Here is a 14,183-nt window from a genome sequence, read left to right as displayed (position 1 = left end):
TTTTTGGCTAAATAATTTATATTTTCAAAAGAAGTACTTGCATGTTTCTTTTCAAACGCTTTGATCTTCTCTATCACTTTAACGGATAAGTTAAAATTTTTCAGTTTTGATCACACAGAATTTCAGATTTTATGCATCATGTTCAATGAAAGAGAGAAAAACAGCAAATTAGGAATCTTAAAATGTAATAGGTCATGAATTTATTACTAAGATCGATGTTCAAAATCCTGTCCCATTTAATTTATCCTTTTATAAACAAGAGAAAAATATAACTTAATTTTCTAACTTTAGAATCATGGTTTAACTTTAAAATCAAAAATAGCTGGTAAATGTTTCACAGCATCAATTTTTAACTTAATGTTTTTAATGCTTAAAAAATTAATTTACAGCCTTAAAAAGAGGATTTTCTTGTTTTGATTCTTTCTTGTTAATAACTACAGAAAGTTTGAAATCCTCATATTCTCCGCTCCCATTTGCTTCCGTTATTAAAAAAATTTCATATCCTTCAATAGATGCAATCGATTTTACCGATTTCAATGTTTATCTCGCACGACACTGCATGTTAAATTCTATTTTCACCGAGTCTTCTTTGGACATTTTTAAGCTAAACCTAAATCTTTCGTAGAGAGCTATGTGTGCTTCTTTCCTTATGTCATCAATATCTTATTTAAATTTTAAATGCCTTGATTTAATATTATATTTTTATTGCAATTTCAGGTTTTTTGAGCTATATTGGAACTGTGTTGAAACTTTCTAACATTATCTTGAATCATGACTTATTATAAGTCGGCCAAAAGATCAGAAAATAAACTGAAGCGCAATGTCGTAAATTGAGTCATAAATGCGCCCTTAAATGGATGTGTTTTAAAAACAATGCACTTAAAAAGGTTGCTTTTGCTGTTAAAAATGACCTTGGAGTCCTTCCAACATTTTTCGATTTTTTTCTTATGTCAAGCCACTATAAATATATTATATACTACCTTTGACAAGTGCTGTTACAGTGCGAAACACAATTATTTTATCTTCCACGTGCATAAACTCTTCTTGGGGAGCTGCTATTTGGTAAAACATAAGAGAATTTTAATTTATCTTCGAATTTAATCAAACTGTATTTTATAAACATCATCAGCAATTTAAAAGTAATAAACTCATTTCTTAGCAGATTAAAATTTTATTTTATTTTAAATAATATATCTAGCTAATATAAATTAAAATACATGATTCTAATTAACAACAAAATGTTACTAGCGATTTATATGTCATACTTACTATGGAATTATTTGATTAAATTTTTGTCTTTTAATTGTATCTCAAAACATAATATTTATATTAATACTAATTTTTAAAGACATATTAGTTTCAGAATTTATTACATTAAAGAATACTTTTGATGATATTTCGTTGTGAAGACTGAAGGAATCTTTAATTTTCACTGAATAGTGATATAAGGGAAGAACAGCTCACTAACCTGTAATTCTAACAAATCAACAAACATTTGCACTGTTTAATTAGCAAAAAATGCCCTTCCATCTAAAAAAGTAGATTAGTATACCCGCTGCCCCTAACTTTGTTTGTATGAATTCTTGACGTCTAGGGAACTGAAAAGCAAATATTAGATATTATACCTACACTTTCAAATAAAATAAAATTTCAGCATTCTTAAATTTATCGTTTACAATAATGCTCTATACATTAATTTATTTATCTTATGTTCAAATTAGTACTAATAAAATAAGCTTCGTATTTGTCGAAAGGTTTTGAACGCATCATATTTCATTAAAATAAAAAGTCAAGTAAAAACAAAAAATACACATTTTTTAATGTCTATGATAAAATGCATATTACAAAATTATCCATGTATATCATAAAATTTTGAATGAAATTCTCTAGACAGCAATTCTTTCTGAAAAAAAAAATACTTTTCTGGGAGATAAAATATTATTTTACTATTGATAGCCATAGCATAAATATTTCTAAAAGCAAGCATTTTCTACATTTGCAATAGTTACTATTTACAGTTTTCGTTTATTACGCTCCTTACCTCTAAAGCTGTTGCCTCGCTTCGCCCAAATGCTACGAACCAAAATCCAAGACATCGGACTCCACTCAAGCTCAATTCCAGCAAAGGACTCCTTAATTTTGGTCTTTGCATCTCATTCTTATTAAAAACATCAAAAAACACATATCCTGCAGGAGATCGGAACGTGTGATCAAGTAATCCTGCTGGCTTGTTATCTGGTCTAGCCATTTTCCATGGACTTTCCTCTACGGTGTTGGCTGTTTTGGGTTCTGTGGTAGGAGCCATCGTTGAAACTTCGTCATCGAAATCAGAAATCGGAGTCCAGCCACACATATCTCTTTCAAAAAAGCATTCTCCCATCACTGCAGCAGCACCAAAGGGTTCAGTTGTACAGTCGCCGTCGAAAAACGTGATGTCATCAATTGCTATATTGCCCACTCGTCCTTCGCCCCACACACCTTCAAAGATTATTTCATATTCCGTTTGAGGTGGTGCTCTTTCATTGGCTGTGACTATAGGTGCTCGGCCAGAAAACCATCTTTCACCCTGATGATTGTGCAGTCTCCATAAAGGAGATAATGGCTTTCCTGGCTTCATCAGACGAACGAATACCCTAAGACTTCCTAAACTTAGTCCAGCAGGATCAATAAGTCTTTCATACATCCAATAATAGAAAGACACACATCTTGGATTAGGAGTTGGTTGGAATCGAGAACTTACTAGCCATGCTCTAGTGCCACCTTTCAGAATGAGAGGCCTGTCAGAAAGCAAGTTCATGTAACTGCCCTTCGCATCGCCTCTGGTGTGATCGATAGAAGGGCCTCTTTGGTCGATGAAATACTCTCTCGCCCAGTCGGTATCATCGAGACCATCCTATAAAGATATCACAAGGAAAGGTTACATGTGAAAAATGATCCGAACAAAGATTCTGAAACTTAAAAGTCTGTATAGAATTTGATATTTTATAGCATCCATCTTAAGTGAATTTTCATCTTAAAAAAAAAAAAAAAAAAAAAAGAAAGAAATAAGGAGTTTTGTTTGGAAGTGAGCAAAGACAGGTCTTAATATGAAATAGAAATTTAAAAGATAAAGGCAATCCAGAGTAGCCATATTTATTTTAAAGCATATTAACAATATGTTGTAAGTTTTAATCAATAACAACATACATGTGAAAAAGGGGGCCAAGTTAAGGAGAAACAACTTTCGATGTTGTCGGTGTAATCGACAAAAGAGTTGAGATATAACGGAGGGCAAGTTCCAGATCAGTTCCTTTAATCATAGCTGCAGGAATGTACAACGTTCGTCAATTCATTTAAAAAACAATTTATTACTTTCTTTGATATCGGATTTCTAACTTGGCAAGCTTTAATTGTTAATAAATTACATTAAAAAATATTGACTTCTCCAATTAGAAATTAACTAATAAACTAATAAAATTGAAATGTTTAGTTATAAAAAGCATAAAACTTCCGTATGTTGGACGACCAAAAGGTTTACAGAAAGTGAGTAATCAGATATTTTTTCCATTTTTCAATATAATTCCTTTCTGTGACAAATTATTTCTATCAGCGTTTCTGCAGTGGGCTATCTCCTGAAGTAAAAACTGTATTTCGTACTCTAGAAAGTAGTCATCGTTCATGGCATTCATATTCCACATAAAATTCGTTAAAGTTCTTTCGTTATATTTTTAAATAACAAAATGCCACATGAAGCAGTTGTGGGGATGTAGGTAACACATGGAATATTGCAGCACATGAAGCATGGAAAAGGCCACATGAAGCAATTATGGAGGTATAGGTAACACTAGGCCTCTTACAGCAATTAGAGCTCACTACCTTATAAAATGTGCACTGTGACCGTTATTTCGATAGTTTTGTCCTTCTTTTGCTCTTAATGTTTTGGCTCACTTTTGCTATTAACAATGCATAATACTCCTTTGGAATTGTTTTCAAACATTAAAATATCAACAGCTTTTCCGCATCTGAGAAAACACTTATAACTTTGTTTTGTGATGCTAACAACACTAAACTTATAAGAGGCGTGTTCCCAAGCTATGCTGTATTATCTCAGGATTGAAACACCTATTTTTCATGCATGGTCAGATATCAATACAAAAAACAAAAACAAAAAAATTCTCCTGCATCCAACAGTGTACCTATAAAGAAAAGTGTTTTCCTTTTTAATGAAGCGGTTCCCATTGTAAAACAGGCAAGATATCTTGGGATTATTCATAAATGATAAACTTACTTGGAAACAGCACATTCAGCATGTAAGGGATAAAGCGTTTAAAGTTATGAAGAGCTTACTCCCTATCATCGGGAAGTACTCAAGCTCACCCTGGTAAAAAAAAGACTTATTTATCTGGCTACAATTCGACCTATTATGTCACATGCTTTCCCTGCCTGGACGTCTGCCACTAAAAGTGACATAAAAAAACTGCAAATAGTACAAAACCGTTTCCTCAGGATTATCACAAATGCTCATCCTAATGTAAAAAACAAGCGTCTTCACGAGGATCTAAAGCTTGACGCTATCGAGGAATTTCTTAGGAAAGTTAATACTTCTTTCTATGACTCTGCTAAGCAGTGCGAACATATGAGCATATTCAATTTATTCCACTATGAAATCTTGCAAGAGGACCGACACTTAAGACCTTACGCTACAGTTCTCCTTAGTTTAAACCAAGATTTCCCAACTTAAGTGACTTTGAACTATGATTATCTTCAAAATATTTCTGTAAATAGTTACGTAATCTGATAAATCATGCTTCAGACTAAGAGGTCAGCACCCGGGAGGGTGACTACCCATATGACACATTATGCAACGCCCCTAGAATGTAAATATTTATCTGTACACATTCCTGTATATTTGAACTTGAATATATTTTAGTCATCATTAGGATTGCAACTCACTTATTTTATTACTGTTGGTTTGTCTATACGTGAATTATTTTCGGTATAGTACGATTTTTCAGTACCACTCTGATGTCTCAAAGCTCATCACGTGGAAACTGGCCACGCCACTAGTACCTGATATACTGCTTCCCGAGACCTACTTTCAGCATTTCCCTACCTGCATCGCTCATCGAAGCATCAAACTGAGACAGCCGGAAAACAACCTGCATTCTTTGCAGGTTAATCGCGGCATACAGAGAAAGTTGGAGTTGGATTCCTGGATCCAACTGAAACATTGTCAGATGTGACTCTGCAATTCTCGCACAATCCGTTTTCTATGCCTTCGTTAACAATTTGGGTATCCATCAAATTGAAATACTTTTCATGATCAGATTTTTCATAAAATTGTTCGTACGCTACCAAATGAAATACACGTAGTTTTAGCTACATGCATAATAGACACTCGTCTGTCTAATATCACTTTTTCTTTTTTAATTTTCGCAATAATTGCCTCTATAATTGATGTGGAGAGACGACCAAAGCATGGATCGCATTCACAAGAAATTTTCCAGTAGCGAAATGTTTTTATCATCTTTCGAATATGGGCTGATATAATTCAGATTTTCTCTGTTTTAAAAAGAAAACAGTAAGTTATAGATATTCAAATTTGTCATTCAAACGTAGAGTTACTTCTAAATCTGCTTACTTTTATTCCCTTTTCTAAGAACTTTTTGATCACCTCTCATAGTTAATCACTATTGGTCGGTTAATCATTCTTTCAACATTTTATGCTAGATTTAAGTTTTTGATTTAGGTTTACTTTTCAAATTTATGGCATTTACAGAAATTAAGAATTATCCGCTCTTCTCTATCAACATTATTATATTAAAATAACTTGCGTCATGATATTCCCTTCTGTTTCCTCTTCTTTTTTACTTATAGTTTTACTCAGTAACAGGTACTATGCATCTGCTGCGTTTAAGTCAATTAGGCAATCTAATCAAGTGGATATTCTTGATTATGACAAAATATCTCAGTTTTGCTTTCGAAATATATAGCAAATATTTGGCAATATATTACTATAATTTACTTATTTGCACAGGTGTTCATGACATATATTTATTAACTAGCTCTTTGATAATGGTGCTTATTCACAGATTCACACCTCTTCACAGATTCACACCTCGCTTCCACTAGCATTGTGTTGAAATGATACGAAAGCAATATCTATTGAATTTAATATAGAGAAATTCATTTTTAAGATTTCAAATTCAATCTGTTACTTTAATTTTTACATTTTTTGTACACTTCTAGTAATTTCTTTCCTGCATGCTTAAATTATGTGTCACTCTTCTCAATTAATATTTTGAAATCATAAAACAGAAGTATTTCAGTAAGCAAATGACTGTCAATCAAGTAAGTTAGATAATTTTACTCGATCAGTTCAACGGAAATATGGCTGTACCCCGTGCATAAAATATTTTGGGCTTCAGGAATTTTTTTTTAAAAAAAAGTGACTTTTAAACTTTATAATCACTGAGTTCTCTCTCAACAAGCAGGAAAACCGCATGAAGTGATAAAAGTGTCTGATTGAAAATTTCTATGCCAAATTAAAAAACTGATTGGGGGTAAGGGGGTATGGGGTCCGGATATCATTGTTAAAAAAAGTGATTTCTTTTCAGTTTGCCCAACTGTATATTTCCTCTTTAAATCTTCCTTTAAGTTTTTCCAGTTGTTGAAAAACAGTAATTGCAATCAATATTCTGAGTTTTCTTCTTAAATTCTCAATAGATTATGAATTGTATATCCCACTAAACATTCAGTATAACCTATTTAGGGCGTGTATCTAACTTTGCAGTTCATCCTGAAGATTGAAATCTACTTTAAAAGTTAATACACTACTCTCTATTGTACTTTGAAAACTGATAACTTCAATTTCTTCGACGTACTACCTGCCATCAACAGGGCAGTGATTAGTGGAAGTTGACTTTAATCCGAAATCAGCGGTATGGGTTCGACTGCCTTGTGAAGATTGGCTAGGTGTGCTGTCATTCCCCTTTCTATCTTCACAAGTGTTAGCATCGAACGTTTCACCTTCGTTCATGTTCTTGGCGATGAGATGGCTAAATTAACGGTGGATTCGGGCCATTCCTGTGAAATGTCGACAGTAAGACTAGATCTAGTAACCAACTACACAGTCATTTGGGGGGGGGATTCTTTATTCTGTTTGCACAATGGACCCACTTTCAGACATCAGTGATAACATGACCCAAACACATATCTTCTTTTCTATACATACATATCTGATATAAGCTGCCCAGATGGTATAGTTGTTACGTTGTTAGGGGAGCCAACTGCGATACCAAAAGGCCTGAGTTCGAATCCCGGAGAAGGCATGGTTTTAACTGTCCGTACCTGCATAGGAGGCAAAGGTGGCCCACCTATTAGGCGCCTCCATAATAGAGAGACCACTACTTCCAGTTTTAGTAGTGGCTAAGCCGAAGTCGTCTGAAGGCACGCCATTGGTAAGAAAGAAAGAAAATATCTAAAATAAAACTTATGCTAATACAAGGTCCTTCAGTATTTAAAATGGCCCTTACGGTATTTTTGTGAGAATGTAACCTAATAGGTGGATTCTAATTTCAGCCATATTATAATGTAAAACCCAATCTCTCTTCAGTTTCTTGCCTTAATTAAATAAGAATCCTAATTCAAGATTTATGGCTATCAGATATTTTTTAATAGCAGATGGCCATGCCTCTTAACACTGTCTTTCAACAGTTGTTTCTCTAGATCCAAATTGCGTATCCATCACCTCCTCATCCACGGAGTTTAAAAGCAATACTATCAGTATTGCCTTTAATAAACTCTAAAATTAAACCATTTTTTGTACGCATTTTGTTAACTTCCATATACAGGAATGAATAATGATAATTCTAATAATTCAAATTCATTATCTATTTGAGTCATACATTCGTCATCACTACTTTCATATTCATTGGTGAATGATTGCTTTCTCTTGGTTCAAGGCATCTATGTTCTTATACTTATTAGCACATAAAATAAATAAATATAACAGTTCAGTTATTATTATTTTAATTAAAACGTATGTTTTTATGTAAACAAAATATCAAAGACGACAAAAAATACGATTTTTCTCTAAAGCGTCGGGAGCTTGCTTTCCTGAAGACAGCACTACCAGTACCTTCTACATACAGCACTACCAGTATTGTATGTAGGAGGTACTGGCACTACTGTGACAAGGTCACGCAGATGTTCCTTATCTCACCCTCCAAAGATATAGTTCCCAGACAAAGGGGCTCTTGCAGGGACTTGAAATGCGGTTTGGAGATTGCAACTGTACTTGTTTCTTACGCGAGGGGATATTCTCGCTATGATTTAGCCTATGACAAGCGACGGGGGAGTCGAGGTTTGGACATCGTGCAGCGAGGTTGTCTCAAGACAGCGTAGACGAATACCTCAGTGAGTGTGTACGGGAGTTCGAAATTATCGTCTGCACGTTCAACAAGCTAACTTTTCCAAGCTAGAAAACCGGATGTCCACCGGGAATATTGGAGGTAGCATTGTTCTGCTTGAAGTATTTTGTTGTGCTAGGAGATTTAGCACGGACTAATCTTTCCGAATATGCTGTTGTTTTAGCACAGTACATTTGTAACCGTTTAGAAGTACTATTGGATTAAGTGTTATCCACATATGAGATTGATGTAATCTTAACTTCTTACATTTATATTTTTTATTAAAATTCTCACTATCGTTTTACAACTTGAGTTTGGAGCCATTTCAACCCTGAAATATAACAGAGGATATTGGTAGCGTGTTCGACCACTACACAACACTACAAATGACTTTTTAATCCTAATGTAAAAATAATACTAAAAAGAATTTAAAATAATATAAATTGGTTAAATATGACAAATTTAGTCTTTATTTACATATTACAAAATATTTGAAAGAAAAAAATAGATTTAAAGTTATTTTAGAAAATACAATATATAATGTCGAGTCTAGCTCGACAAAGGAGTTGGTGTAAGAAATACGATGTCGAGCCACACTCGACATAGGAGTCCTAAGGGTTAAGATACAACTAAAAGCAAAACCAGCTGCAATCCAAAAGCAGATGTGTACCACTGGTAAGGAGAAAGACGGTCGAGGATAATTAAAAAATACAAAATAATGCGAATTATATTCTAATTGTGTTCATGCTTTTGCTCAAAAACAAAATCGTATTCGTTCTTTTTGTTATCCAATAGTACTCACCCGTGGATCAGGGTTATTCCAATTACACGTATTCTCTTCAAAACTGCAGTCACCGGAATCTTTAGCAGCTGTTTGTGGTACAACAGGGCACGGACCAGGCTTCACTGCTATGTCATCTATAGCTATATTTCCAAACTGGTTTCCTATGATTAATAAAGATTACATAAAAGCAAGAATTAAACGTTTTCGAAAACATAGCAAATACACACAGGACTTCCTTCGATTCTACAAGCAATTGCTGATATAAGCACCTCTAAATAATAGAATTGAAGCTTAAAATCACCAGCTTTCTGGAAGTCTTTGTACACAATCAATCTGTACATTAAATACGTAGTTTAAATTTATATGAATAGCTCAAAAATAAAATGGTGGGGAAATGTGGAAATTATTTGTGATTCTTAGTCACACGATGAATTAACTGTAACCTTTCGACATTCCAGTCAACGAACTATTCAAGTTAATTTTAAAATAGAATGTAAATCCTGAAAATTCTCTAACTATACACTTACCACAAATGGGTATCAATAGCTTGAAAGCTAATTCCGGAAAGAACGAACTGAAATAGATTCTGATATTGAGGGGGGGGGGGCAATAATGACTCTCAAAGAAGAATCAGATTTTGATGCTGATTCAGAAGTGTCGGATATTGGATTTCATTTTATCGTTTGATTTCCTTAAAATAATTTTTGTTTTATTTCTGGTACTGAAAATTAAAGTTTATATCTTACGATAGAAGAACCTTATAACCAAAGAAATACGGGTTTATTTTTGTAATTAAATAATTAATAAACTTATGGAGATTGTATTATTTCTTAATGACTTAAATCTCATTCATAACACTTTCTCGAAAACAAATTATAAATACAGTGGTTCACATTTGTTTTCGGACACTTTTTTTTTTCAGCTTTATTTGTAAACACCAGTTACTAAACATTATCAAAATGAAAAAAAAGAAGGGAAAAAAAAAAAAGAAATACTTCTTTCACATTTGTTATTGATCATCTGTTTTAAAGCCTGCTTGTTTCGAAAAATGTTGTTCAAAATGTTTTTGGTAAAAAAAGTAATTTATTCAAAACGTGCTAAATATAAATTCACGTAACTATTCGGACACTTTGAATAAATCCGAAGAATATGAAATGTTCTAATAACTTCAGGACAGTTTTATAATAACCACAAGCAAACATTTAGAGCTATGTGTTTAGGATCCTTATCCTCATAGAACTTGAATGTATTTTGAATTCCAACGTTTTGTGCAGATGCTTTCAGATTTTCATTAGAAATATTTATTCTAATTAATTATACTAATCAGTATTACTTTCGGTAAACATTCAATTTCTTATACCAAAGGCAGGAAACATGTCCAAACCATTATACCTCCTTCCCGGGCGAAACATTAATACTTTAACATTCAAACATTATCGCATATTAATTCATCTGTCGGAACCAAATGTATTAAATTTTGCCTTTTCTGCAAATATAACATTGTTCCAACATGATAAAAACTTTGCTTTTGCAAACGCTAAGTGTATTTCTTTTTTTTTTTTTTTTTTTTTTCTAATTCATGAAGAATTTTCTTCTTGTTGATCGCCAATTGTATCCATACGCAGTAAACGACTATTTTAAAAGCCTTCAAGAATAATTTTTAATGCAAGCTGTTCTTTTAAATCTGCTGAATGTTCTACAGCACTAATTTTTGGGCCTTGTTTGATTTTTTATAGAATAAATCTGGGATTCCTTGATGTTAGCTTGGAATAGGGTCTAAACTCTAGTGTATTTTCAACACAATTTCATGCAATTTCCATCTTTTGATTGAAAGATTTTTTGGCTATTTCGAATACTTTTTATCATGTTTAGAAAGTAATATTATTAAATTTTTTTGCAGAACTGGTCGTTAATTTGTAGCCATGTACACTTCAGATATAACTTGGCACAACTATAACTGTTAATATATTTTGCTAAACAAGTAAAAATTTCCAAATGTGAGTTATTATTCTTGTGATGTAAAAACGAAAGATTACAGAAAAGAAATACTGCCACTCAAAACATTTAAAAATAAATTTTGGAGTGTCCGAATTTTTTTGTGAATTACAGATTAACATTTATTGGACAATTTATTTTATTGCAAGGATTATTTTGATGATATTTATTTCACAACGACCAAGGCTTAAAGTAAATAAAAATAATATGTGAGAAAAAAGTTTTGAAGTCCGTGTTTTGGTATTTCGTAAAAGATCTTGCAAACATATTTCAAAAGTACAAGTGTCCGAAAACAAATGTGAGCGCTGTATCTCATTAAAACATGCAATGATTTCAGTATACGAGGAAAAAAATAACCTATTGAATTAAAAAAAATCTTCGAGATTATGATAAAGAAAATTGCTGATTGACTGCTGTAAAGTGTTTTATTTACCCACGGTATATACACTCGTGCTCGGAAAATAAGCAACAAACCCTAGAAGAAAAGGTACGAATGTAAAAAGAGGTATTAAAACATACAATTTACATATGAGGTCGAGGTTGCGTTGCCGAATGCAAATAGACAACGAAATTAGCATAAAACGGGTGCCTGCTGTCACACCACAACGCCTTAAAGGGACATATAGGAGCTATGGGTCAGCTCGCAAGTAGCGATAGTTCCGTATAATCCGAGACATCCAAAGGGGAACGCATGAGCCCGAAGACATCATTTGCACGATGAAATGCGTTGGAGGGCCATCAGGGGTTGCAAGCTGGTTCACTGTTGCTAGAGTGCTGAATGTGCGTCGTAGTGTCATCAATAGGCTGCAGAATCGTTACCAGAGGGTTCGAAACCCTTATAGAAGAACTGGGCCTCGGCGCCGGAAGATTACCACAACGGCAGACGACCGATTCCTATTGCTATGTGTAAGACGCCGTAGATCACTAACATCACGACAGCTGGCCTCGCGACTCTCTGCTGCTGCCCATATCCCGCCAAGTTGTGTCGCGTCAATTACATGAAGGTGGACTGTAGGCCCGACGACCTATAGTTTATGTTCCTTTGTCCCCATTACATGTCACAGTGTGTTTGAACTGAACCCGTGAACATCGCAGTTGGACAGCAGAGTAGTGGAGCCACGTACTCTTCACGGATAAATCTCGATTAAACATCCAGAGAGATTCCCGAAGAGCAATGGTATGACGAGAGCCAGGAACTCGCCGTCGGGGGCCAAACATACTCGAAAGAGGCTATTACAGAAAAGGACGCTTACTTGTATGGGCTGAAATACCAACAAACGGCCGCACCGACCTCTGTGTGATTCCTGGTGTTTCCTTCACAGCCATCCGATATCGCGAAGAAATTGTACACCCTCTTGTGTACCTTTTATTGCTATGATGGATACCAACACGATATTTATGGAGAATAACGCCCACTCTCATAGAGCTGGAGTGGCGCGAAGTTATCTGGAGAGTGAAACCATTCAATATCTGCAGTGACCTGGTAGATCAACGGACCTGAATCCATTGCACATTCTTCCGACCCATTTGGTCTTTCGCGACGTGAAGGTCCTAACACACGTGTGTTTGTACGTCTTTGCTTTATTGTTTGCTATGTGGTCTAGTAATGCCAAACCAAACTCTTGGATCAAATTTTATGTATTATATAGTTTTTGTCTTAATCCGTGTTTCGATTTTTGAGCAGGATTGTAGAGTAGTTTGAAGCAATCATGTGTAAGTTCTGAATATACTAACACAGAATACAGGTAACAGGCGGTATTGAATGAGAAGATTGCTGAGTCTTACTAAACGATCTAGCTTTGATGAAATTCCTACTTCTGTATTAGTTCTTAATATGAACAATGTTTGCTTATTAACAGTGAAATAACTGCATATTTGTTTCCATTAGAAATATGAGAAATATTATAAAAGCTCTGTGTTATGAAAGAAATTTTGTCTTTTCTTGAAAACTAAATTATACTTTAACAAAATTTTATATTCTACTTTGTCTAAGATATTTTATCATCTTTTTTAATTCACAGATTTCAAAACTGCAGCAGATATTCGTTATAAACTCTTTGTCGAACACACCCTCTTTAAAAATCAATCATCCTTTCATGACTAAAGATAGTAACTAATCTTCCTACTTGAGCTACTACATGAGTCTACTTCCAGCTACTACATGAGCAATGCTAAAAAAGCAATGCTCTCCGAAGTTCGGGTAGACATGTAGGAGGAGATTGACGGGCTGCAACTCGTCGGCCAAGCATGTCCCACACGTGCTCTACTGGATTCAAGTCCGGTGAGAATGCTGGCCGGTCCATACGGGTGATATCCTCCGACTGAAGGCATTCGCTTACGATGTTTGCACGGTGAGGACAGGCGTTGTTATCCATAAACACAAATTGTGCGCCCATGGCGCCTTGAAACAAACGTTACATGTTGTTCCAGAATGACGTCCCGATAGATTTGGCTTGTCATGGTTCCAATTTGAACATACAAGTCAGTTCTGGAACCCAGAATAATTCCACCCCAAAGGAGCACTCCTGCACCACCTTAACGATGTCGTTGAATGATGTTTTCTTGGTGGTAACGGGTACCTGGAGCTCTCCATATGAAAGTCCCGCGAGAATCAGACTGAAAGCTAAACCTGGACTCGTCGGAAAACATCACACAAGCCCACTGTTGCGGTGTCCACAATGCATGCTCTCTACTCCAGGCTAACCGCAGGCGACAGTGAATTTCAGTAAGTGAAACGCATTTGACAGGTCTACAAGCATATAGACCCATCTGCCCTAAGCGTCTGTACACGGTCTGCCTTGAAATTGTCGTACCAGTGGCTGAAGAGAGCTGACGAGACAGGTCTGAGGCTGTGCTTCGCCTGTTTCTTTTGGCAGTAACTGCCAAACACCGGTCCTCATTCGGCGTTGTAACGCTGGGGCGACCTGTGCTGTAACGTGTACTCACATTACCATCATCTTGGAATCGTTGCCAAAGCCTGTAGATGACACTCTGGGCAATTCCAAGTTCGTCTG

The 14,183-nt window shown here is 34.9% G+C and overlaps 1 protein-coding gene across 2 annotated transcripts in view; it reads right to left on the bottom strand.

The window, feature by feature from the left end:
- Positions 1-14,183, bottom strand: part of LOC118186667 (MAM and LDL-receptor class A domain-containing protein 1-like) — a 49,173-nt gene that overhangs the window by 9,585 nt on the left and 25,405 nt on the right. For both annotated transcript variants that reach the window (XM_085816005.1, XM_035356790.2), the window contains exons 4-5: positions 9,193-9,335; positions 2,042-2,893 (exon numbers count right to left, since the gene is read on the bottom strand). In XM_085816005.1, coding sequence (XP_085672131.1) covers positions 2,042-2,893; positions 9,193-9,335 — 995 coding nt within the window. The remainder of the gene's footprint in view (positions 1-2,041; positions 2,894-9,192; positions 9,336-14,183) is intronic.

The sequence above is a fragment of the Stegodyphus dumicola genome, chromosome 4, assembly GCF_044657685.1.
Source record: "Stegodyphus dumicola isolate Sdum_Otavi_A_Nest chromosome 4, ASM4465768v1".
NCBI classification, from domain to species: Eukaryota; Metazoa; Arthropoda; class Arachnida; order Araneae; family Eresidae; genus Stegodyphus; species Stegodyphus dumicola.
Note: the sequence above shows the minus strand (reverse complement) of the source record. Positions and strands in the feature narration are given on the sequence as shown.